This window comes from Heloderma suspectum, chromosome 4 (genome assembly GCF_057233095.1).
Source record: "Heloderma suspectum isolate Gila_16-S chromosome 4, 16-S_ref, whole genome shotgun sequence".
NCBI lineage: Eukaryota > Metazoa > Chordata > Lepidosauria > Squamata > Helodermatidae > Heloderma > Heloderma suspectum.
In genome coordinates this window covers 26,329,796-26,357,477 of record NC_139461.1, presented here as the reverse complement: position 1 = coordinate 26,357,477, position 27,682 = coordinate 26,329,796, and the positions used below count along the sequence as shown (strand labels likewise).

Genomic DNA, 27,682 nt, shown 5'->3' with positions numbered 1-27,682 from the left:
CAGACCACCTTCCATGTCTATCGTCAAGAATTATGTTTTTGGAATGCTAACAACAATGAAAAATAGCTACGTTTGATATGATCTGCATAAGCCGAAGCCTTGAACTTGTTTGTAGTCTCCTTTTGGATGAATGCTTTAATGTTGCTGCTGGCCATTCGTTGGCGCATTCCTGAAAAATCGCTGAACAAGCTCGAGCCACTGATTTTTATCAGTGAACTTGACTGATTTTAGACTGATTCTTTTTCTTTTTGCAAGAAGTGAGATTTTTATTCCACAGGCTATAAAGGTGTTCCACAGAAATAAAGATTCCCTCTCCAGGTTGGTGACCCTGAAGTCATTCCAATCGATATCTTGTTGTGTTTGTCCAAGAGTTAGATTTTTAACTTTCCTCTAGTTGTATGTACTTTCTTGTGTGAGAACACTAGTCTTTGCATAACTAAGTTAAATATCTTCCTTTAAGGAACCATTTTGGCCCATATATGGACAGTTATCGACATGGAAATTCTTTGGTCTTGTTTTTTCTTGGCCTCTCTTTCTTTTTAAACAAACAAGAGAATATTTAGTAAATATCATCTAGTTATGTAAAGACTTTTCTTCACAATTCCTCTAGACTACTTTGTTGTAGTTTTCCAGTATATACACAGGCACACCTGGGTGATTGTGTCTTTCTTTTCCTGTCTATGTTGGACAAGTGAATGGTTTAGGGGTTCTGGAAATGTGCCTTGTTTGGTGATGGCTACTTACCAGCAATGTCAGTGCTCTTTTTCTTTGATGGGGAAGGCCCATAGCTCAGCAGATGGACCCAGGTTGAATCTACAATATCTACCGTTTTAAAAAATCTTGGACAACAGGACTAGGAAAGACCTAAGATAACAGAGGAGTGCTGCCAGTCAGAGCAGAGACAATACTGGGATAGACTGACCAACCAGGGCTGGCACAAGACATTTTGCAGTTTGGGGCAAAATGATGCCTGCCCTCCCACACAAGTTGCACAGTACCGAAGACACCTGCGGAAGAAAATCCCACAAGTGTCTCTCCCTGGAACTGAAAACATAATAGTAATAATAAATTAACTAAAAATGTTCTGCCTTTTTATGACACCCAGAATCAATGATAGGACTGGCCCTGGCTTTGCCTGATTATAAGGGGATTATGTATTTCCATGACAGAAAGGACCCTTATTGACTTGGTTCACATAATCGCATGGTGGTTAATAAGCCACGGTGGCTTGTTAACCACCTTGTGTGTGCTGGTTGCATGCCAGCCGGATTTACATAATTACCTTTGCCAGCACGGCTTTTTGTGACTTCCGAACCAGGTGAAGGTGGGTTGTTAACCACCCAGCAAACCTAAAATAGGCCATGATGAAATCCTACATACACTCACTTCTGGAGCGGAAATCCAAATGAAATCAGTTTAAACCCACAAGTGCAAGATTTCTTAGTTTAAATCCAAACATGTCTCCCTGCCCTTTTTAATTCTAGAGCTCATTTGTCTTTCTAGTTTTACCTGTCAAATATTATTACATTTGTTTGCCATTTCATTCTTTCCACCACTTGGGAAGAAAAAAAATGGTGATGCCTTTGTAACCCATTTGTGCTTGCCCTACAGAGTTACTTAAAGCATGCTCATGGCTTAGCAAATTAAAAAGTAGATAGATTTCAATATTTTCATAAACCTCTGGGTGCTATTCATGCTCCCAGGTTCATTTTTCTCTGGTTCATCCCATTTCTGAGCATCTTGAAAATCATGTTGTCTTTTGTAGTTCCTCTCTGCCTAGTTTTCTAAAATGTCGAAAAAAACACCACACCCCGAATTCAGTACAAATCTGATACACTAACCTTCAGTAGCGTACTGTTTCATATTTCGCATGCCCCTATGAAGAGGGCCAAATTTTCAAAGAACTGTGGTGGCTGTTGGTGTGCCATTTATTCTCTGTGGCCGAAGATTGTCTGTCTTTGGGCTGATCTACATTGCGCCCACCATTGCAATGAATTCGGTGTCCCGTCGGGTTAAACGCTCTCGCATTAAAACGTGATTATTCACACTCACCCATTTTCCCCGTTGCAGTGCTTCATCGAATGCGCAAGCTCGGTTCATATTCGAGAGCTGTGCTGTTTTCCTGTTTCCCCCGCTCCAGATGTTTTTTTTTTTTAAATTAAGGCGTTATCCTTGAAGAATCGGGGCTTCTCCACGATGTTTTTTTTTTTCTAATTCAGGCATGATCTTCGAAGTTGTGAAGCTTCACATCTTCGAAGATCATGCCTAAATTAGGGGAAAAAAACATTGTGGAGAAGCCCTGATTCTTCGAGGATAACGCCTTAATTTAAAAAAACATCCGGAGCGGGGGATAGGAGGAGAGAAAACTTAGTCTCATTTGAAGGGATAGAACAACCCCCTGCTTAGTGCAGGAAGCCCGATTCCCAGGCAACCGCCCATCCAACTACTGACCAGGGCTGACCGTGCTTAGCTTCTGAGATCAGACAAGCACGTGCACATCCAGCCCTTTGCTTGTTGCTAAGGAAACGGGCTGCTGAGGAAGCTATGTGATCAGTAGCCGGAAGAAGACATGGGGCCGTTGAGAGCTGTGATTGGACAGGTGGGAAATACAAACACTGCCGTATATGGACAGGCGGGGGAGGGGACTATGACCGGATACAGTAGCGAAGGCAGAAAATCAGAGCACATTAAGGGGAAATACCGGGATATTAGGGTATTGAAAGCGGGAGCACGGAAGTGGGAAATTCCGGTTCCAGTTCAAGGCGGGTACTACGTAGTGTGAAAGGCAGGCGGTGAAACCTCATTGGAAGCAAAAAAAGGCGGTAAGTCTAGAGCCAGCCTTTATTTCTGATTGATATTTAAGGGTGTGGTAAGCACCTGTAAGTTTAAGCTGATCAAACTGCAAAACATGGGCACATTCCAAAGAAAGTTAAGCACTTTTAAATCTTATTGCTATCTGTGGTAATCAATTTTGACAAACACGGAGAAGGCCTGTCCTTGGGCATATTGCTGCATGATTCCAAAGATGGTGGCTGCTAGTCTCCTGCACAACCTGAGAGAGACTGTATCTTCTGTAGGCCCCTTACTCATACCAGCAAGCTCTATGGAATGGATGAACTGGGCTAATTCTGTTTCACTCAGTTTCTCATTTTTGCAACCTTAAGTTCATTTTATCCTATTTCTGCATCAGTTTGCAATTAAAAAAAAAGAAGTCTCCATAAAAATTAATTTACATTTTTGTCAACAGTTCGCCTAACATGCACACGTTTGTATGCACTGTTCTGAATATATGCATTTTTATAAGCCATTTTCCCTAATGCATTTTTGTACAGCATATTTTTGCGTGCACATTTCCCTAATATACACATTTATATGTGCATTTTTAGTTGGAGAACTGCATTGCAAAATTTGGAAAAGTGTGACTACTGAAGTAGAACTGTGTTTCAGTTTGTGTATTCGTTTGGGAAGTACAAATTAAATAAGCACATATTAAAATGCAAACCAAACCAATTTCTCTCCCATTCCTAGTAAGCAACAGTCATCAGCATGGCATGATGATAAAATTGGTTTGTGCCACTGCTGATCACTAGAAAGCACTTTATGGGTACATGACCGTCTTTTGGACTCTTGGTCACTTGTAAGAGGAAGGGTCCTCCAGCCTTTGCCAGCGTTGAGGCTGAAGGTGTGGGATGGCTCTCACTGATAAGAGGAAGGATCAGGCATAACCAAAGCAAGTATAAATTGATTATATTACCCGCCCTTATGGTCACTCCAAGCCAGTGTGCAAGTGTGGGAGCTTGGCCTAAGGGCCAAAGTAGATGTAAAGTTAATTGTTTGAATACAATTAACATGCATGTTTTTGTTATGTAAACTGAAACCACAGGGAGCCCTGAGCAGCCTGGTAAGTACTTGGATGGGAGACCGCCTAGGAATCAGGCTTCGTGCACTGAGCAGGGGGTTGGACTTGATGGTCTTGTAGGCCCCTTCCAACTAGGGATGTCAGAGAATTTCACCACGAATCTCGGGGAGGCTGAATGCCAGCGCATTCGGCCCCCTGAAATCAGTGGCGAAACGGTCTGCCACCCCCCCGCCACCCCCCCGGGACGGGACTTAACTTGGGCAAATCTCCCTGGTGGCGGCGGCGGTTCGGCGGCTGCGGCGGCCGGTCTTCTGACTGGCTGCCGCCGCCGCCATTTCCAAGTTTAAAAAAACCAAAAAAACAAAACGTGATAGGCTACGTAAAGATTTACGTAGCCTATCACGGCTAGATTTTAAAAAAATACCGTGATAGGCTACGTAAATGTTTACGTAGCCTATCACGGCTGAGTTAAAAACAAACAAACAAACGCGGGTACGCAAATGGCGGCGCCCATGGGCGCTGCCATTTGCGTATGCGCGGTTTTTTGTTTTTTTAACTCAGCCGTAATAGGCTATGTAAACATTTACGTAGCCTATCACGGCTGACTGCAGGGACACAAACGGCGGCGGCTATGGCCGCCGCCATTTGCAGACCCGGCCGGCAGGATTTGCGGTATGAGAGATGGGGCGCCTCCCCCCCGGCCAGAATTTCAGGGGGGAGGGACGGGACGCCTCCCCACCCAGCCAGAATTTCGGGGGGAGGGACGGAGCACCTCCCCGCCACCGCAAATCAAATTTCATCACAGGTAAGTGACTTTCGTACATCCCTACATCCAACCCTATGATTCTATGAATCATGGGATGGGTGGGGAGAGAGAGTTTAACTCTTTCTGTCTCTATAGAGGCATTGCAACTTTGCTTGAAATGCAAATAGCAGCTTTAGAGAGGTGGGTTTTTTTATTGGGATCATGGTAGAAAGAGAGAGATAATTAAACTTCCTGTCCTCACCCCACAGTCATGGGGCTTCTCAGTTTTCCCAGCAGCTATTTACATATAAAAAACCCCATGCATCTCAGTTGCATCTATGCAATTAATGTCTTGCCTAGTTTGGCCCTGAGTCTTTGCCTTGGTGGCCCATAACGAGAAAGAGTTTTCTTTCTTGCCAGCCAAGTTGCAGGGACAGCCAGTTTTGCTTCAAGCAATCTCATGGTAGGGTTGGCCTTGGCGTCTAGTTGAGCGCTTAGTTCCTATTTGGTTATATGGGACAAGAGTAGGCTAACCCTCTCCCACCATTCTTATGAGCAACTCTTCCATTGTTTAATAAGTTGCTGTTGACTCTTTGACTCCATGGCTTACTCAAGTGTTTAGCTTTGTTTATATAAATTTAAATGCATATTTATGGCCTGTCTCAAGGGCTTGAGGTGGGGGAGAATTCCAATTAGGTTATTTTAACTCAATTGAAATTGCTTTCTGGTCCCAAATCAATCACCAAACATGTATTCCCCACATACTCGCTACGGTCCCATGCTCCCTTCCCACTCATGTAGTCTCTCCTAGAGCATCCTCTAACCTCTTAGCCCACATTCCGTCCACACTCATTAAAGGCCAAGTCTGTTTCATCATGAGTCCAAATATCATAAAGACAATGACACCTGCATTGGCTTCCCAGGGCATGAACTGATTGTAAAATAGTACACCTCTCTGCCATTATTCATATTCTGACATCTGTTGTGTGAAGGAACCTGGAATACCTCTATTTTGGCACATGCTTAACTTTGAGAACTTTTATTGCGTTTGGTTGTTCAGAATGGTTTATTCTAGGCAAATGGGACCTTGGATTGTCTTAAGGCAGGAGTGCAGAACCTCAGGCCTTGGGGCCAAATCCAGTGCTCCAGGGTTTCCCAAATGGCCACTGTTGAGCTCAGGACCTTGAGATTTTTCAGGAGCTCTGAATCAGAGCTGGAACAGCTAGGTCAGTGGAAGGGGGAGGAACGTCCTCCAGGCATTGGGAGTGAATCTTCCCAAGGACTTGACAGACAGATGGCCCAGGCAGAGTCACCGCCTCCCCCGCCCAGAATGGGAACCCAAGTTTCTGAGAAGGAGGAAGAGGGGTGCAACTTGAGAGAACCCAGAGCATGTCGCAAGTTGAAGCAGGCGGAGCTAAGACGCTCTGCCAGGGTAGCCGCTCTTGGAAGACAACTTAGAAGTGAGGGGAGGGGCATCACCATTAGGCAGCTTTGACCATCAGTGTCCATGGGGAAACTGTCAGCAACTGTCGGCAACTTCACTACCCTGCTGCAGATTGTCTTCCCTAATAGAGATCTTGGAATAGCCATTTATTGCCTGGGGCAGTTTCAGATCTTCCTTGAATGTGCTTTGTGGAAAGGCTTGCCATTAGCATAATAAAGCTGTAATAGCTTGAACTGTGAGTCTGTTTCGTTGATTACGAAGGGGGAGGACGGTTGAACATGACACAGCCATGCCCCCTTCCCTTGCCCTGTGATTTGGTACCCAGTGTGACAGAGGCTCCCCTCTACAGACTGCTTTCCCTCTGCCCCATCCCTTTCCTCCAACCACTGGTTGGTGGTTTCCCAGCTTTTGTGCAGTCTTTTCCCCATTCTCAAAGGTTGGAATGCCTCTCCCAAGGCTTGATTACTGGCGATAAGAGTGTTAAGCTAAAATATGCGGGTATTTTGGCCCTACCCCTTTTGCCTTTGGCCCCACCCACTGGAATGCAGCCCCAGAAAGCTTCTCTGAAATGGATTTCAGCCCTCGAAAGAGGTTCTGCACCCCTGTCTTAAGGTTTTATTATGAAGAAGCCAGCCCCTGTTCAGTCCATCAGACATTCTCACTTGTGGCATTACTGCAGTCCATTTGCCCCTCACATACATCTCATGCAAAAATAGCAGAGGTATAACATTTCAGTACGTTAACAAAAATGGAACAAGCCTCCCTTCATATAGAAAGTTGGCATGTCAAGCTGTAGAGCTTTAGCCTAGCTTTCTCTCTGATGTGCTACCTTTCCATGTGCAGGAATCTGTTTTAGAAAACAGAAATAGAAAACATTCAAGCACTGGAGTTCCCCACCTACAGTCTGAAATTATATGTTCCAGGAAGGGTTGTACCACTTTCTAGTGCAGCAAGTTTGAATAGTCCCAGAAAGGAAAATGGGGTTCAGCATTTTAACAAAGCTTTCAATTTAACATAATAATGCTGCCTCCAACACAGAAACTGAGAATGGAATTACATGATCAGCAGTAGCATGTGGTGTAACTCTTTCTAAACAGTACCACTCTGACTACAGAGAGGGAATTGTTTGTTTGAATGATCCCCTCCAGCCCCCAATATCTGCTGTCTGGAGTCCAGAAAAGCTCTATCATGTGATTCTGCTGGTCATGTAGCTCAACTCTTAAGGGTATCCAGGCTCAAAGCCAGATGGGATATGGCCTATTTTCTGTAAGTGTCTGTTCTGTCCCACTCCCTTTATCAAACTTCCATTGCTTGCCTCTGCTTGCCTGAATCACTCAATTGCTGTCATGTATATTAAATTTCTTTTGAGGCTGTGCACAGTCTACAGAGCACCACTTTTATCATTTGGTCAAATAAACTGGGAAAAGTACAATTTTAGATTAAGACTGAAACCACTGAGCATTAAACAGGCCTAAAGTTGAAATGTTAGCATTTATTTTTGTGCCACATATCTCTGTCTCTCTTTTTGGCAGGGCTGGGGAGCAGCTCAAGTTCATTATGTATTATGCATACATAAATTCTGTGGAACAGCTGGAATGTTCTAGGGGAGCCAAAATATGCCATCATTGATGCCTTTGTAGCTCCTGATCTGTTTAAACATGTCCCTCTTAATCCCTTCCCAAACCCCTCTCTCTACTACAATATGGAGAGTCCTTTTAATGCTGATTGGAGCACTAGGGACCCCATTACTTTGCTCGGATGGAGCAGCCTTCCTTCAGTTATATGGCTGGGATGGAAAGGAGCGATAGGAGTCTGCAATGCAAAACTAGACCATGAGAGCCCTGGGAATATGGGCACTGTAAAGTTTGGTTTTAGAAGGAGGACAGAAGGGGGAATTGGTTGGAAGTGGGGCTGGCATCAGGGGACGCATGGTAGGGAACCTGCCAAGGGCCCACACCCTGGCAGGGGCCCACTGACAAGAGCCCCCTGGAGTTGCTCCTTCTCTTCACCACTGCATCCTGCTTGTTCATCTGCCTCTGACCAGGCCAGACGACGGTGACAATTACAAGGAGGAGCAGTAGATGCTGTTGCTGCCTACTAGTTCACTGGCGCTCTGCCTGTCAAGATAGCCAGGGGTAACAATGATGTGAAAGAGAATGAGGAGCAATAGCAGCTGGTGAGAATGGTAGTAAGGAGGCAGACATGCAAAGAGAGGAGGCCCATTAAAGGTGCCTTGCCCAAGGGCTCTCAAAAGCCTGGAGCTGGCACTGGCTGGAAGCTTAGCTAGCTTAGGAGAGGGAGTATCTATGAAGGGTGGAAAGGAAGGCTGCTCATACGCCTTCTGTCCCCATGCAGTTGTTCGTGTCTTGCTGGTTATTTGAGCCTGGCATGTTGGCACAAATTGTAACATCTTCTTCCCCAAGCCAAATCCAGCCCACCAGCCCTGTATTATGCCAGATGCTTGGCAACCGCTTCTGCAATCTCGAGCAAGCAGCAAAACCAGAGGTTTTCCAAGCCCCTGGCAGGATGCATTTGATATGGTGGGTCACGAAGGGTGCACACCTCGACAACGGTCTTCTACAGATGGGCAGATGTCCATTTGTGAAGCTGGGAATAGATACATTGTGTGTACGTGTGTGGAGCCTCTCGAAAGGTTTTGGTATGCATTCGTACACAGGTGTATTTGCACTGATACTTAACACTGAATGAACTGTTATGGCTTTTCCTCACCTCTAGTGGGAATTCTGGCAATAACAATTGTCTGGGTGAAATGGGAATTACCTGTAGCAGAGGTTCACATGTATTGGGAAGGATCCAATGGTGTCACAGCATTAACGCTATTGACGTTGCACTAGCGTAAACCAACACAAGTGCAACGTCAATAGTGCTTGCGAGCATGACATGTTTCCCAGGGTCTATTGGTGGGAAGCCATGACAGTTGGACAAATTTGTTTGCTTAATTGGCAGTAATTGTATACCTCTTTTGAAACAGTTATAACATATATATGTCTTTTGAAACAGTTATAACATATATATGTCCTAAGTGACATTCTGCCCTAAACTAAGAGGGCATCTAGTATCCTTAATGTTCACAAGCTCCAGCCAATTAGTTAATTCCATGTTGTCACCTTGGTGTACGTTCACAACCACCACAACCCTTTCAAAATCATGATGCTTCCTGTTTCCTGAATGCATGAAACATACTCAAATGTTGTGCCCACATAAGCGTTTGAAAAATATGACCTTGATTCCCTGCACCACCACCCGTCCCAAGCACAGGAGACCCAAGAAGCTAGAACAGTATATAATGTTGCTCCCTCCCACATATATAACAAAACATATATAAGAAAAACCAAATGTGGCCATTGGCTTTGCTTGGTAAGCTAGGGCTTTTTAACATCTAACCTGCCATGTTTGTCTTTCCCTATTGGTGGCAATGGTCCCTTTTTAATTTCTTGTGTAGGATTTGTCTTTGGGAACCAATAATGCACCTTGCCATATTTAATGTCATTTTACAAACTAATATACTTGCATCATGTGACTCTTCTGATAACTTGCATCCTTTGTCTTGTCTGAAAAATGTGTTGTGTCTCGTAATTTGGATGTCTGTATGTGCTGTCATGTTAATTTTTAAATGAAGTGTGATAAATCCAATTGACACTTCAGTGCCTATATTTTTGTTTCCCTTTCAGTGGCCCCACCGTCAAGATTAAGATATACTGTTGTTGATCATGACAGTATTCAGATTACATGGAAAGCCCCTAAAGGGCAATTTGATGGATATAAACTCCTCGTCACTCCAAATGCAGGTAAAAGAAAAAATAATAATTTTCAAACTGAAATCCAAGGTTCTTTAGAAGCTGATGCAGCGTTCCTTCTATATATGTGAGAACAACAGCACATATCTGACTTCTAATAATTCACTTTATTATTTTCATCTCACTGGGAAAGCCCATGGCAGAACATGTAGACTGGGAGGTAGCAGGAGTGCAACTTAGAATTGTCCTTAGTTGCTGGTCCATCTGGGCCTAGGATTGTTCTGGCCTTTGAGATTATGGAGGCCTTACCACTCACATACCCACTGTTGAAAAAGTGAAACTGTTTCTTCCATTTCACTCATGTAGCCTACTTGTACTGAAAGCCTTCGAGGCTTTCCTCTTAAAGAGGCAATACACCTCAACAAGGAAATCCGTAATGGCTAACAACAACCTTCAGTGAAAGACAGCTTGATCCAATAACCACATTCTCCTTCAATGTGTAAGCACAGCAGTCTGTTGAGTGTATTCAAGGGCACACTTTCAGTTGATGAAGGATAATGATGAGGCTCAGTAGCTCTGTCCAGCCATCTGTATGAATTGATTGGGTCCCTCAGCCCTATTTTGTTGTTTACATATATTAGTTACCTACCAAACTAGTTCTCTAGGTGAGGCATTCATGTGATTAACAAACTGATGGGATGAGCCTTCAACACATGGGGAGAGTTACATTGTAGCAGAGAACCTGCCATATCTTTGTAGGCTTTGCCTGTGATTTGGTACCCTGTGTGACAGAGGCTCCCCTTTACAGACCCCTTTCCCTCTGCCCCATCCCTTTTCTCCAACCACTGATGGTTGGGTGGTTTCCCAGCTTTTGTGCAGTTTTTTCCTCATTCTAAAAGGTTGAAATGCCTCTCCTAAGGCTTACTTAGTAAGCTGTGCTGGCTGGGGAATGCTGAGAGTTATAGGACTTTTTTCCTATATGCATAGGATTGTTCATGCATAGGATTGTTCCCTTAAGTTAAAATATGCTAGTATTTGGGGTGGGGGTGGTTTGGTCTACCTCTTTTGCCTTCAGCCACACCCACCATTGGAATGCAGTCCCCGAGAACTTCTCCGAAATGGAATTTGGCCCTCAGGCTGAAAAACTTCCCTAATGTAGGGAGTGGGGCCAGTGGGGATGTGACAATGCGGGTAGGGCCCCTCTCCACCCAATTATTAATCACATTGAGTGATCACCCATATAGAGCTCCTGTGGATCTGGATTTATAGCCCTTGGCTGCATATTCATATTAATTTGAATATTGAAGGTCTGTGTGGACCTCTGACTTGGATGGATTGATTCTGACCTAAAAGCTAGTGGAAGCTTGTTGGAAAAGGCTTACAAGATCCCACGTTGGAGATTTTCCCCCATCAAGTACATAAGATCCTATTGGCTTTATAATCAACCTTTACTATAACTGAGGGGCAAACTACACATCAATGTGCATAATGCAGTCTGATTTCTTTTTAAATGAAAAGTAGGTTTTGGTGGGGGAAAGCAGCTTTGGGTGACTTCTCAGCAGAAAAACAGCTTAAGGACCTCTCTCCAGCTTCTCCTGCTCAGCCCAGAACTGTAGCTGCTGGAGGTGTTTTTCATTTAAAAAAAAAATTGGCACTTTGTTGTAACATCTGTGTGTAACTTGTAGTTTGCCTCTGAGGATCTTGTTTGCTAAGGAGAGATTATTTTGGCTGTTCTTCCAGTTTCTTTTGTTGTGAAGAAACCAAGCATTTATATTTGCATTATGCACTGATCAAAGGTATATTTGGGGAGAAACAGTATAAATCCAGACTATTCACATAAAGCCATTCACCTAGTTACGGAGTTGAAGAGTCGGGAAACAGACTACTAAGAGGTGTTTGAATTAGGTTAAAGGCTACTCAAGCTTTAAGTCAGAGCTTGCTTTATAAAGTCACATTCTGTTCTGAAGAGTTTTGGTGTTAACTGTTTTGAACCAGATTGTGGTGTTCATTAAATATTATAGGGAAGCAGTGGGAGGGGCTTTTCGCACATAACAACCCAGAGCATGGCTTGAGTATTATAGGTCATCGTTGAATTGTGAGTTGTTATGTATGAACCCTGCACTATGGTTTAACTATGGGTTGTTAACCACAAACAACCCAGGAAGAGAACCCATGGTTTGTTGCTGGGTTAAGAACTCTGGGTTGTTCGTGGTTAACAACCCATAGTTAAACCATAGTGCAGGGTTCGCATGTAATGACAACCCACAATCCAAGAACAACCCACAATTCTACAATAACCCATACTCAATCCGTACTCTGGGTTGTCATTATGTATGAACCAGGTCAGTGTGTGTGAAACCCTCTTGCTATGCTTAGATGGTTCTAAAGTACACATGGTACAAATACTCAGGAACATGAAGCAATCCTTGTCTGCCACTGTTCCACCCCAGCAAGAGGTATTCAGTGGCATAGTGCCTTTGAATCTGGAGGTTCCACATAGCCATCATGACTACTAGCTATTGATAGCTCTTCATGCTATGTGAAGCAGTGAGTGAGTGTGGTGTAGTGGTGAGAGTTTTGGACTGGGAGCTAGGAGATACAGATTCTAGTCCCCACTTGGCCATGGAAGCTCACTGGGTGACTTTGGGCCAGTCACAGACTCTCAGCCCAAACTACCTCACAGGGTGGTTGTTGTTGTGAGGATAAAATGGAGAGGAGGAGGATAATGTAAGCCACCTTGGGCTCCTTGCAAGAGGAAAAAAGGCGGGATATAAATGCAATAAATAAACAAATAAACAACCAAACAAACAAACAACACGTGGCCCTCCTGGGATTGTAGAACTGCAGAATGCAGATAGAGGGATAATTTTTTAATGTTACCCTGAGATAGGCAGTGATTTCTAATATGGGGTGGGACACACACACACTTAAACATACAACCTTCTCCCCTTGCATTCTGAAATGGTAGTATAAGCGTTCAGCTACACAGAGAGGTATCTCAGATCATTCAGGCATCTGTAGCATAGTTGCATATGAGTATAAATGATTCATGAGGGGTAATTCCTCAAGGAGACACGTAAAAACATGATTTAAAGCTACATCATTCCAACATACACTGAAGAAATGGCTTGTTATACTAAGGCTTGTTATACTATACATGATTACATACAGACACCCATTTATGTGTACCCACATCCAAACTAAAGACTAAAGGAGCTGTTCTAACTGTTCCAGGATTTTAAGCTGGGGTGGGTGGGAGTAAAGGAGTGCAGCATGTCTCTTTGCTTGGAGAGTCACACAAACAGTTCTGGACTAGATGGTGTGACTTGGTATAAGGCAGCTTCATATGTTGGTATGGTTTAACAGTCAAGTCATGAAACTTTAGAAAATATAATATTGCATACATATACAAAAATGTAGGTCACAATGCTATGTTTCTTAGTTATTTAAAACTAAAATGCTGGTCTTTTTTCTCTTTTTGCAGGTGGAAAAACCAATGAGCTCATTCTTCAAAACAATGCAAACAAAGCAATTATTCAAGGTCTTATCCCTGATCAGAGCTATACGGTTCAGATAGTTGCATTTGCTAAGGACCAAGAAAGCAAGGCAGCTCAAGGCCAGTTCCGAAGTATGTTATCTCCTATTATCTGCATATCTCATAGGACTTTGCTTTGCAGGGGAAGCTGATTTAAGGATTCAAAATAAAAACAAATGTGAATTCCAGCACTCCAGGGCTTTAAAACTCTTTTTATAAGTGGTGTCAAAGGAAAACTGTTACAAAATATTATATAAATGGTATTGTACACCAGTTAGACTATTATATGCACTATACACCAATTTTTCAAATCTTCTACGTTTGCATATAGCTGGTGGGAATGTCCTCAAGTTTTAAAAAAAATGGTTAGATATTGTACGTGGAACTAGAGGCATAAGTTATGCCGGGGTCCCCAAGCTTTTTTGGCCTGTCGGCGCATTTGGAATCCTGACAAAGTACCACGGGCACCAGTGACAAAACAGCTGCTGTGGAGGGTGCATAGCTACTCACAAAATGGCCACCATGGGGTGGGCGGTCAGGTCAGAAAGAAGTTGGGTGGGCAAGCAAGCAGGGAAAGGCTCTGGCTTCTCCCCTTCCCCATAAAAGGTCTCTGCTGCTGTGCACCGCAAAAAACAAACAAAAAAAAAGGGGCAGGGTGGGGCAGCCAGCAAGCCCAGAAATCTAGCACGCACAGTGAACAAAAATAACACAGGCGTGTGAGCAAGCATGTGGCAAAATCTTTGCACGTGCTCCCCACATGCACCAAGCAACATCCAGAATGCCACAGCAAACACAAGGCAGGCAACCATGGGGGAGAACAGGAAATGCCCTCGCATCACCACCACCCAAACACAAAAACTTGGAGGTAAAGCAATGCAGGCAGATAAGTGAATGTGCTGGAAATTTCATTACTTTACCCACCCACCCACAACAAACAAACAGAAGAGTACAGAGGACAGGCACCGCATCTCCCAACATCCCCCTCACCCTCAAAAATGGTGATAGGAGGGTGAGCAAACAGGCAGAAAATGCCCTCTTTGCTGTGCTCCCCTCTCAGATGGAAAAGATCCCAGCCCACTCGGTCCCATCCCCATACTGATCGTTCGCATTCAAGAGGAACACCTTCCTTTCCCTTTCAACACAGCCACTCACACCCACTCCTAGCAGGCACGGAATGGGAGTAAGAACGCTGGTTTGTAGCCTTTTACTCTGGCCAATCAGAGAGCAAGGGTGTGTGTCAAAACAGCAAGTTGAGGTACATAGACTTAAAAGGATAGAGAAGCCAGGTCTATAGATTTAAAATATAGAGCAACCAGGAAGTTAGCCGCCATGCCTTGTATATATATATATAAATCATCACGAGGGAGCAATTAAAGGCTACGAGGGCACACTTGCACCCTTGGAAGCCCTATTGGGGGGCCCTGAATTATGCTATCCCACTGACCTCTCAAGTCATTTTGTTAGAGGCAGTAGATCAGGGACAGGCAACTTGTGGCCATCCAGATATTTTGGCTTACAACTCCCATCAGCCCTGACCAGCATAGTCAAAGGTGAGGAGTTATGGAAATTGTAGGCCAAAACATCTGGAGGGTTACATGTTGCCCACCCCTGTTAGTAGACAGACATTTGGGAAAGAACATATTGTAATGCTAACGAAAGTATGCATATTATTGGCAAAAGGATGGAACTCGGCCCTTCTACCATCTCTCAGTCAATGGAGACAGAAAGCATGGAATAATATTATAATGAATAAAATCACAGCTTATAAACATCTATGGGAGGAAGGAATAACACAATAAATACATTTCAACATAAATGGTTTTTATTTATTCAAATTTAGAACAGCTATATACCCTTCTGGCTTAGCACCAACAGATCTTAATGTGATACGAACAATGTGATCTTAAGAATCTCTTCTGCGTTGGATTTGTGATTTGTAAAGCTGGATTTTATCATTGCTGTTGAAGTGAATGATTATGTACGATGTGTCTGATAACGATAAACTGTTACATACTTTTAAAAAAAGACTCCAGGGCTTGAACTGCGGTCAAGAGCGGTGGCCACACTCAGTACCCTTAGCAGCTGAGTATCCTCTGCTACTGACACCTGTTTTGGTCCTCCCACCTGCCCATTCTTCTGTCTGCAGGCTTATCTGGCAGCAACAGCTGTGTCTGTTAAATTTTTGACATTGCTTCTCAGTGCCCAGCATAGCATCACTCTGGGGCATTGTGGGAACTTAGTATGGTGGGTGGCTTCCCAGCCACAGTGACCAGGTGAGCCTACGACGAGAGTAGGGATGTACGAAAGTCACTTACCTTTTCGAAGGGTGACATTTGCGGTGGGGGGGAGGCGCTCTGTCCCTCCCCCTGAAATTCTGGCTGGGGGGGAGGTGCTTCGTCCCTCCCCACCGAAATTCTGGCCAGGGGGGGCACTCCGTCCCTCCCCCCCGAAATTCTGGCCGGGGGGGAGGCGCTTCGTCCCTCCCCCCCGAATCCTGGCTGACCGGCTCCGCAAATGGCGGTGGCCGTAGCCGCCGCCGTTTGCGTCCCTGCAGTCAGCCGTGATAGGCTACGTAAATGTTTACGTAGCCTATCATGGCTGATTCAAAAGAAAAAACAAACATGCGCATACGCAAATGGCGGCACCCATGGGCGCTGCCATTTGCGTTCCTTATTTTGGCATGTCTTAGTCTACGTAAACATTTACGTAGACTAAGACGGCGAAAATAAGGGGAACGCAAATAGCGTAGATCCTGGTCCTGACGGAGTATTCGCATCTGGAACTACACATGGGATGCCCCTGTCAGATGGAAGCTGAGGAGATGTGCAGTGTGGGTGCACTTGCTCAGAGTTTTTGGCTGTGACATTCTTGATACAAGCTACTAGAGCCCTATGCACAGGTGCAGTTTAGTTAGACCAGTACTATGTGAATTAGATCCCCCCTGACATGTCAGCGAATCAGTGCTTTAGTACACTGTCAGATCCTCCCTTCTTTGGATGCTTCCAGATGAGGCTGTTATTGCCCCATCATCCTGCCTCATTCACAGAATTTTACAGGAGTGCGGGGGGGGGGAGGGATATCATCATCTTCCACTTGTAACCCTTCTGTGTTTTCCCACTGCTGCTTCTGTCTGTTTACATACTGCAGAAAATCAGATAAGGAGAAAAGGATGGAATAGTTGCACAATACCAACTAAGTGGTGGTAGGACTAGGAGCTGTCTATCTGGAAGCCCCCTTTGTCTCTGGCCCATTATTGCAGTGTTCTCTCTAACACAAGGGTACATTTGTGTGTCTCTTGGTTCCATGGGTCAGTGGTAAACCGCATGCTTTGCGTGTAAAATGTGTGAGTCTGGTCCCTGAAGGAAGCCATATGCCCATAAGGAGTGAAATCATGATTGTTAGTGAAAAATCTGTGCCAAGCAAGTGCTGCGTGGCGGAGTGAGCTCCCGTCTTCAGTCCCAGCTCCTGCCAGCCTAGCAGTTTGAAAGCAAGAAATTGCAAGTAGATAAATAGGTACCGCTTCGGCGGGAAAGGTAACAGCATTCTGTGCACCTCGGTGTTCAGTCATGCCGGCCACATGACCACGGAAGCGTCTTCGGACAGCGCTGGCTCTTCGGCTTAGAAATGGAGATGAGCACCACACCCTAGAGTTGGACACGACTGGTTGGGGACACCTTTACCTTTTTAATGTATGAAAAGGACCTAAAGAAGGACAGGGCTCAACTACATAGCAGATAATTTCATTGCTGAGAAATAAATAGCATGGCTGAAAATGGGTCACAAGCAGAACATCAATTTTTAATATCATGCAACTGGCCCCCTCCCATATTAAAGGCTTCTTATAGATACCTTCAGATGACTGTTATACAATAATGGGTGCATGGTATTGCTACTGTATTATCTGTAATAATGCATTTAGTTTTCCACATTTTAGGAAGAATGCACAAATTGGAGAAGATTCAGAGGAGACTGACAACAATGATAAATCGTTTAGAATTCAAGAGATATAAGATGAGACTCAAAGGGCCCAGTATGTTTAGTCTAATGAAGAACAGATAAGAGGAACATTAAAATAATTCTTCAGAAATGTCAGGAACCATTTTTCTTCATTACAGCTTGGAGAAAGGACAGAAGTTTGTCCAGGGCTTTCATTGGCACTGTATTAGCACCTCGTCAATACTCAGGGTGATCCATTTGGCCTATATACCCCTTAATGGCTTGCTTGAGCCCTTTAAACAACTGCTTCCTACCATTTGCCCCATTGCAGTCTTTGTGAACAATGAATCCGAGCATGGTTTTCTGTTCACCATGTTCAAACACTGAGGGCTCATAGAGAAGAATTTGACTCCTCCAAAAATATGGGCCTCTCTCTTTTCATGTGGGCTAGCTTTTGATGGCAGAGTTCGAGATCTTGGCTTTTAAAATGCCTTAGAACTAATCTACAGTTTAGAACAGGAGTGGGCAACTTCTGTGGTTCGGGGGGACACATTGCCCCCACTGTGATTATTTTAAACCAGGGGGTGGGCAACATGCAGCTCACAGGCCACATGTGTCCCACAGGCCTTTTTTATGCCCCCAACCCCCCTCCCCCTCCCCTGCATGCTGAATTTGCTGCTGATTTTTCTTGAAAACAAGGCTCAAGGGGAGCACGTGTCTTATTTGGAAGCTAAACTGTGCTCCCTGGGAGCTTCTGGGATAGGGGGAGGCTGGGTGTGTGTGTGCATGTGACCCATTCCAGGTTTAGAATAATCACATTGGATTATACCACTTAAAAGAGAGTTATATGTTGAAACATGTGTAAATGCTTCCCTATGTAATATAAAATAGGCACATCAAGGAGATTAGGTTACTTTCTCCCTGATGTCCTGGGCTGAATCTACACATAGCAGTTATACCGTTATCATACTGTTATCATAACTATCGGTGCACATGATACCAATGAGCACCAATAGTTGTGATAATGGTATGATAATGGTATAACTGCTATGTGTAGTTTCAGCCCTATTATCTTAATTACTTATACACATTGGAGCATTTAAACATGTAACTCTTCAGCTACAGTATTAAGTGATTCAGTCCTGAAGAGCTGCACCACTTCATTATTCTGAATGTTTAGATTGGCTTTTCTTTTCTTTGCTTTAGTCTGTTTTGGCTGATTTTGGTCGTGCAGATTATTTTGATGTCATAAAAGATAGCAAATTGTCAGTTATTTATTATTGTATTTTTGCTGCCAGGGTAAAGGAGAGGTGCCTGTGGGATTTCCTACCTCAGGTGACAAAATAACTTGACCAGCCTTGAGTAGTAAATAAATATATACCTTGACTGGGATGTGTGTGCATTTGCTGTTTCACCTTAGGCCACAAAATGTTTTAGGCTGGCCCTTAATCTGAAAGTTTTAATACACTTCAAACTTATGTCAGTTTTATGCCAGTTTAACTGTCATGGCTTCTCTTCCCACCAATTCCTGGGAATTCTAATTTGTTGAGAATTCTGAGAATTTCCTATTAGAGGTTGTCAGCCCCCTTCACAGAACTGCAATTCTTAAGGTTCCCTGGGACTGTGAATAACTATTACACCAGTACAAGGCTTTACTATAAGTACACCTTTAGTGTCTCTGTCTAGGAGTGCTTCTGAGCGCAGGGAGTGGGAGAGTAGTTCAGATTCTGAAGAAGAACCACCAGACATGGGGGAGGTATGTTCCCAGGCAATTCCAGACATGGCTAGACAGGCTCCTCAGGTTTCAAAGGTCCAGCTGCAGGAGGAAGGTCCCTCTTCACCCCCCACTGTGAGAGACAGCGAACAGGGAGAGGCGGGGTTTGGGGAATCTGAATTAATAGTTGCAAGGCGCAGATGCAGAGCCAAGAGGGAGATGGCCAGGGTGGAACTTAGAAGGTCTACCCAATTGGCCCTGCGTGAACAGCGGCACTTAGAAGCCTCACAAGAGAGAGAGAGAGAGAGAGAGCTCCCACCACCCCTTAAGCTAGGCTAGTGAGACCGACTTTCTTTCAAACGGTGGGCAACTTTCGTAGCTATCTTTTGAACCCCCTGAAGGTATTTCCTTGTAGACCGATAGTCACGGAGAATTTGCATCTGTATGACCCTTTGAGGTAATGGATTAAAAGCCATAGACTGAAGCTTTCTTGTCTGTGTTTGATTTGGCATTTGAAATTCAGTGGGGGCAAAAGGAATCCTGACAGCATGGTATTATGACTGAAGAGGAAATATTGTCATAATTATTTCACACTCTGAAGTCAGAACTAGATATTATAGGAGGCACATTGTCTCTCTCCTCCTGCTCTCTACCTTAAAACATCTAGTTATGATATGGGAGAATGATGTGACAAAATTCTGGAATCTATCACTTTGGAATGCTTCCTGATGTGTAAAACAAAAAAAGACATGGAAGTAAAAAAGCTTAGGGCACCAAGGACAGGTTGTACAAAAACGTTCTCCCTAATCTGCTAGTTTGCTATATGCAGGGAACTTTCTAAATAGATATTATGAGGTAGAACAGGGAAAGAAATACAGCAGCTCCATGTTTCTAATAATGTCTACTCTTGCCCTGTACTCTTGAATTTTTACTCTTGAAATTTTGTGGTGTATTTTATTAACTTGTGAATTGTTGTGAACTGTCCAGAGAGCTTCAACTATTGGGCAATATAGAAATGGAATGGAATGACTGAATAAATAATTAGAGAGAAAGGCAGGGGATCAGACTTAAAATTAAATAAATAATAAGACCATCTTGTTTCTAAGGGCCTTTAGCACTGGATTATTAGTTTTCTTAGCCACTGTGACTAATTCGGCTCTTTCTTGTTTTGCTGATTAATTGTTTGAAATTTCATTGTTTTTAAAATTTCTGTTTTATTTTCTGATTGTTGTATGCTACCTTTTGGGGGCCAAAAAATGTGTGGGCTACATATTTTAAAAGAAATAAAAATATATAAATGAATGGTTGGGGACAATAGACAATTAAATTAGAGTGTGGCTGAAATGTAAAACTATTTAATGAAACGAAGCATAGAAGTATTACCTAAAGAAGCCAATTTTATTATTAGGGATGGAGGGTTTACTGTGTTTAGGTGTTTTTATTTTTAAAGACCAATTTTATCCACTTTTGCAGTTAAAGATATCGAGAAAAAGAAGGAAACTTCAGGCAAACCCAAAGTCAAGGATGTAGGTAAATCGAAACCCACCATCCCAACAGAGGATTCAGAAAGTACAGCATCTCCAAAAGCAGAAGGTCAGAATTTTATGGGAGGGAAATGGAAAAAATGAAATGGTGATGTTTTTCGCATTCTCTAATACAATCCGCATTGTAATATACATGGAGGTTGGAAAGGTATACTGTCCCGGCAAACAGATTTCCCCCCTTGTTTTCAAATATCAGCAATTAATCGCATTAGTTACTTTTTAATGCATTGTTAATTTTTTGCTAAAACCACACATCAATAAGAATTTAAAAAACAACCTGCGCTTCGCATGATTGGCAGACATATCATGGGTAAACAAACTCTGGGCAAGGCAACAACTCATACTCTGGGTTGTTTTTACGTGCAAACCAGGGACTTATTTACAAGTAAGCATTAACAGGATTATTCAGTGAGAAAAGGATGAGACAAATTCATGGAGGATAGGTCTATCAATGGCAATTAGCTATGATAGCAAAATGGAATCTCCACATATATGCTGCCCTTCAATAATAATATTTTTAGGGTGACTTTCAAATAAAACAATAAAAATGGAATAGAATACATAAAAAACAGCAGTGAAATTGTACATCCTTCTGAGAGCCCAGAGGCATTTGTGTAGCCATTGTTAGAGAGAGAATAGTGAAGAAGATGGACTTTGGTCTGTTCCAGCAAGTTAGTTCTGGGTGCTTCCACATGGGGCCATTGCCCTGCCTCATCTGCAGAATTTACGAGGGGTCGAGATATCATTGTCTTCCACCCATAACCCTCCTGAGTTTTCTTACTGCAGAAAATCCATTAAGGAAAAATAGACGGAATTGTAGCACAATGCCTTCTGACTGGGAGTGCTAGAAGACCCCCGATGGGAAGAACCCCTGATGTTCTTAAAGCAAATGGTTATTTACTAGTGAACAGTAGGAACTCTGTGGAGATTTAATCATTTTCCAGGGTGTTTCGTCATCAAAGAGTCACTGTTCTGCTTGTTTCCATTCTCAGTCTTTTCTGGGCAGACGCTTTGACGTTCCAGACAGCTTCTCTTCATTCTTCATGCTCAGATAGTGTTAAGCCCAATGGCTCATGATTCCTCTATAGTCAGCATCAGTTCCTCTTTTCAAACAAGAATGAACAGAATCACACAGCTTTTTTCACTATGCCCTGATGTTCTAGGAAATGTTCCTTTGGCCAGTCCCCTGATGTTTCCCTACATCAAAATTGTTTCTCTGCAAGAAAAAAAAAAGGGTAATAGGCTCTCATTGTTTCTTAGTAAAGTTAGCATGCAACAAATATCTTTTACTGGCATCTGTCCAACAAACTCTTCAGATTCTCTTTTATCTGTTTATCTTGTCACTGTTCTCCCAAAAGTGTTGCTCCTGTGCTTTCAGCGGAGCAGGACTTAACTTGAGGGACAGCTATAGGGGCTTTGCGGTGTCACTTCCACTTAAAAGTTGTACTTTTAAAAGTTAAAAGTTCCAATTTTCTGAAGACATGAAAAAGAGCTTTAAACAAACAAACAAACAAACAAACAAGCTTTGGTGAAAATGCACCAAACATGGAAATGTTTATTGACTATCAGTGTGAAACCTAGTTATATTCTTTAAGCTAAGGAATATTAAAAATGGACTTGCCCCAATACTATTATGTAGATAGAAAAGAATCTTCTCTGTATGGAAAAAGCAATTGGGAAATCAACATTTTTGTGTGCAAGATGTTTCTTTCCCCTGTTGCCCTTGCAAGCTGTAGAAAAAGAAGCAATGTAAGTGTTGGTTTTAGGGTGAAGACATCCCTAACATTTGTAGAGCAGTGGAAGTGCTCTCATTGGCCTGGCTCACATGACATGACAGTGGTTAATAAGCCATGGTGGCTTGTTAACCACCCTTGCACATACTGGTTGCATGCTTGGTGATTTCCCTAATTACTGTTGCCAGGCACAGGTTGTCGTGATGTCTGAACCCGGCAAGGGTGGCTGGCTGGGGTCATTAGCAAACCACCTAGCAACCCTTAAACAGACTGTGGGTTCTGGTGTGTGGGGGGGTGAGAACCACCCCAGCCACCCATCCTTGTCGGGTTCAGACACCATGACAACCCACACTTGACCAAGGTAATTATGGAAATCAGCCAGCACATGACTGGCATGCACAGGAGTGATTAACAAGTCACTGTGGTTTATTAACCATCCTTGTGTCATGTGAACCCAGTCGCTGTGTTCAGCTCTGATGTACCTGTTCCTTGTGGCATCTACTTTAATGTCTTAGAATAACAGAATATAGGCGCTGCTGAGGAATAATCACAAGTGGGTTAATGCCTCCCTTAGGCAAGGCAGAATTCCAGCCTGCTTGAAGGAGGCGGTGGTGAGACCTTTGTTAAAAAAGCCCTCCCTGAACCCCACTATATTGGATAATTATCGGCCAGTCTCCAATATTCCATTTCTGGGCAAGATATTGGAGCGCGTGGTGGCCTCCCAACTCCGGAGATTCCTGGATGAGACAGATTATCTAGATCCATTTCAATCTGGCTTCAGACCCAGTTATGGAACAGAAACAGCTTTGGTCGCCTTGGTGGATGACCTACGCCGGGAGCTAGACAGGGGGAGTGTGTCCCTCTTGGTTCTGCTGGACCTCTCAGCAGCTTTCGATACCATTGACCATGGTATCCTTCTGGGCCGCCTCACTGGGATGGGACTTGGAGGCACTGTTTTACAGTGGCTCCATTCCTTCTTGGAGGGGCGGACCCAGAAGGTGGTGCTGGGAGACTCCTGTTCGACTCCCTGGCCATTGGCTTGTGGGGTCCCTCAGGGTTCTGTTTTCTCCCCATGCTATTTAACATATACATGAAACCACTGAGGGAGGTTGTCTGGAGTTTTGGGGTTCGGTGTCACCAGTACACTGATGACACCCAACTCTACTTTTCCTTTCCATCTAATTCCAAGGAAGCTGTTGGGGTGCTGAACCGGTGTCTGTCGGCAGTAATGGACTGGATGAGGGCAAACAAATTGAAGCTTAATCCAGACAAGACAGAGGTGCTCCTGGTCAGTCGAAAGGTAGATCAGGGAATAGGGATACAGCTTGTGCTGGATGGGGTTACACTCCCCCTGAAGACACAGGTTCGCAGCTTGGGTGTACTTCTGGATTCAGCCCTGAGCCTGGATGCCCAGGTTTCAGCGGTGGCCAGGAGTGCATTTGCACAGTTAAAGCCAGTGAGCCAGCTGCGCCCGTTCCTTGAGATGTCTGACTTGGCCACAGTGACACATGCCTTAGTTACATCCCGTTTGGATTACTGTAACGCGCTCTACGTGGGGCTGCCTCAAAAGAGTGTTTGGAAACGTCAGCTGGTTCAAAGAACTGTGGCCAGACTGCTGACTGGAGCTGGTTACAGGGAGCATACAACTCCCCTGTTAAAACAGCTTCACTGGCTCCCAGTCTGTTTCCGGGCACAATTCAAAGTGCTGGTTATGTCCTATAAAGCCCTATACAGCTCAGGTCCAGGTTATCTGAAAGATTGTATTCTCCCTTATGAGCCTACTCGTGCCCTGAGATCTTCAGGGGAAACCCTTCTTGCCATCCCGCCATCATCACAGGCATGCTTGGTGGGAACGCGGGAGAGGGCCTTCTCGGTGGCTGCCCCAAGGCTCTGGAACTCCCTTCCCAGGGAGGCAAGAGTGGCACTCTCCTTGATATGTTTTCGCAGGCATGCAAAAACATTTTTGTTCCAGCAGGCCTTTGGGGATAACTAGTCTGGACCTGGGAAAATGCAACGTATGGATACCATTTTTGTTGTTCTGGTTGTCTTTTAATGTTTTAATGTCTTTACAATTTTAATATTGATGATTTAATTATATTTTTAAGTTTTATACAGTTGTATTTATATTTCTATTTATAGGTTTTAATTGTAGCAGTTTTAACTTTGTAAGGCCGCCTTGAGTCCCAGTATTGGGAAAAAGGCGGGATATAAATAAATATTTAAAAAACAATCAAACAGGGGGGTGCCCAAAATGCAATCTCTGACCACAGGCAAAGGAAAACAAAATGTGGTCACTATGATTAAGGCAATCACCTGCATAAGTCCTAAATGTGATGCTTCGATCCATGACAAAGCGTAAAAGAAAATGCATTGTTGAAGACACGAATAGCGAGATGGGAGTGCAAAGGACTAGAAGTCCTTATGCAGTAATCACAATAATCAGAAATGGATTAATACGGAAGGGTGCCCAAAATGCCACCTCTGACCACAGGCAAAGGAAAACAAAAAGGAAAACAAAGGCAGTGACAAGGGAGGGGAAAAGTCAAGTTGTCTTCAAGTTAGTGCATGAGTAGGGATGGGAGAGCTCCCCTCCACCCCCACACCCAGCCTGAATTGGATTAGTTTGGAAATAATCCAGACTGTTTCCGCGAAAGTCAGAAATAGCTTTGCTTATTCTCTGAGCCAATATGACTTTTGGCTAACATTATAAAAAAATGGACTTGCCCTGATACTATTGTGCAGATAGAAAAGAAACTTCTCTGTATAGAAAAAGCAGTTGGTCAATCAACATTTTCAAGTACAATTATAGATGTTTCTTTCCACTGTTCCCCTTGCAGGCTGTAGAAAAATAAGCAATGTAAGTGTTGGCTCAGGGTGAAGACACTCTACATTGGTAGAGCAGTGAAAGTGCTGTCATTGGCCCAGTTCGATGTCACCCTCCCCTTCCTCCCAGACAGCCACCCTGATCCCCGAAACACCCTTCCATTGCAGCAGACCTTCAAAAAGTACAACTAGCAGGGGACGCTAGGCTCTTCCCTTCTGGCATGTTAGCAGCATGTCAGAGAAAGAAGAGAGGGAAATTGTCGGTGCATGATGCATTGCAGCGGGGCGGTTATTTCAGAGGCAGGGTGCCACCACAGTGAAAGCCCACTGCTGTGTTGCTGCCAGATGGAGCTCTGCAAGATGTTGGACAGACAGTAAGGTCTCCCTGGAAGATCATAGTGGTCGAATGCATCTATATTGGGGAAGACGATCTTTCACATCAGCTGGTCCTAAGTTATGTAGGGTTTCATATGTCAATAATAATAAGACCTTAATAATAATAAGACCTTGGTAGCAAATTGACAGCCAGTGCAGCTCTTTCAGCACAGGTGGGCAGTCTCAGAGTAGTCCAGTCTTAAGGTTACTGTTGCATGGATCACAGTAATTCCTGTCCAGGAGCAGGCGCAGCTGGCTAAATAAATCCTCCATGTTCAGAGGTGACATGCCACTGAATACCAGTTGAAGACAATGGGGGGGTGGGGAGGTCTGTTACTTTATGACCTGCGTGTAGGCTCCAGGAAGCATTGTTATGGCCACTGTTGGAAATAAGATGCTAGCTAGACCAGTTGGACCCTTGGTATGTTCCAGTGGAGCTCTTCTTATGTTTTTATGCACTTAATGCCAAGGCACCCACCGAAGGAAAGGCAGTTCCTTTTCTCCTGAAAAATAAATTAATGGCAAAAGTGTGACATTTTCATCAGTCAGGCAAGGGGCTGGTTTGCATGATCATCACAGCCCACTGTGGTTTATTTAAGCCATGGTGGGTCACACTGCGTGCCAGCAGCCATTTTGATTGTGCAAACCTGGTCAAATATTGAAATACTCTTGGATCTTCCAGCGGACAGTTTTTTAAAAAATAGTGCTGTAAATAGGGCTGTAAAGTTTGTGATTACAGATCTGCCACAGGACAAACTTAGGCTGCAGTCCTAAACACACTTGAGTGTTAGCCCTATTGAACAAAGTGGGACTTGTTTCTGAGTAAAGGATTGTGCTACTAGTTATCTTTGGGGTTTCTCTTAAATTAATCATTTCCCCCCACTCAGATAAGGTATAATATACCCTTGTCCTAGAGGGGGAAAAAATTCTAATAATATTGAGAACTAAATAGACAACCTTTTAGTATGATCAGAATAGTATATACTAGCATCAGAAGGTTTTGATGTGATCTATGTGTTGTTTTGTAAATAGAAAGAGAGAGAGAGAAAATCGATAACTTCTATTCTACAGTTGGTAGCTATGGATATATAGAATTTTTGAATTCTTCCTGGTTTTCTTTAATTGAAACATCTCATTTGTAGTTTGTAATGTCTGTTGCCTTTTTTTTGCTTCACAGAGGTTTTTTTTCTTTACTAATTCTTTGCTAATTGCATAAATAAAAAACAAAAAGAAAAGAAAATGCAAGTTATCGCTTAAGATGTTCATATAATCCAAGCGTCTAATTTAAGTTGCCACTTCTCATCGAAGGCGGGACTCAATATGTCCATCCAGGGCATGATGTGTTTTTAAGGGCATGATAATACCTGTCTCACAAAAATGTTGTCAACCTTAATTAATTTGTTGTTTGCGTCATGAAGTGCCAATAACTACTTAAGCTGTCAGTTGGAGTATATGGATTGAGACAAAATGTTGCCTTTTTAAAAAAAGAAAAGAAAAGTAACAGAACGACCATGAGTGAAATAGGTTAATGCGCTATTTAATATCTCTCTTTCTTATAGACAAATGAATATAGTATAGCTTTTTCTTGGAAGAATAGGAACATGATAAATGATGGAACTTTTGAACCTGAAATATCTGCCATACTTTTAACACCACCTGCCTGCCCTCTAGGTATTTGAATGAAGTGGAAGGAGGGAAGTACAGCTAAGGTCAATGCTGTAACTAGCTATTTCTATGCCTGGGGCTCACAATGCCCCTCTGGAACCAGAGGCACAGATATCCAGAAAGAACACACTTGGGATATTATATATAATAGGCTATAAAGGGTAAAGTGTGTGTGTGTGTGTGTGTGTGTGTGTGTGACTAGTAAAATGTGAAGGTGGGGGAGAGATAAGAATGTGGACCTTTAAGGGTACTGTTGGTAGCATTCTAAGGTCTCACTGCTCAGTCTGCTTCTGTTCAGAAGCTCATGCACAAGAAGACTTGCTAGTGGCAGCAGCTGGCCAGAGACACATTTCTGATTTGTCCATCTCTTCCCCACCAACAGAATTTTGATACTGGTAACTAAATTAACCAGCAGAATGTGCTCTACTGTGCTAGGATGCAAGCACAAAGCTAGTGAAAATATGGTAGGGTGCCTCTTTGCATGGCTGCTGCTCTCACTAGCGGTCAAACTAGATTGGGTAATTCAGTATTGGAACTCTCGATTTTCTTTT

General features: G+C 43.5%; 1 protein-coding gene across 1 annotated transcript in view; it reads left to right on the top strand.

Moving 5' to 3' along the window:
- Positions 1-27,682, top strand: part of COL14A1 (collagen type XIV alpha 1 chain) — a 208,779-nt gene that overhangs the window by 15,053 nt on the left and 166,044 nt on the right. The window contains exons 3-5 of the mRNA XM_084848878.1: positions 9,741-9,857; positions 13,291-13,434; positions 20,465-20,584. Of these exons, the coding sequence (XP_084705004.1) occupies positions 9,741-9,857; positions 13,291-13,434; positions 20,465-20,584 (381 nt within the window). The remainder of the gene's footprint in view (positions 1-9,740; positions 9,858-13,290; positions 13,435-20,464; positions 20,585-27,682) is intronic.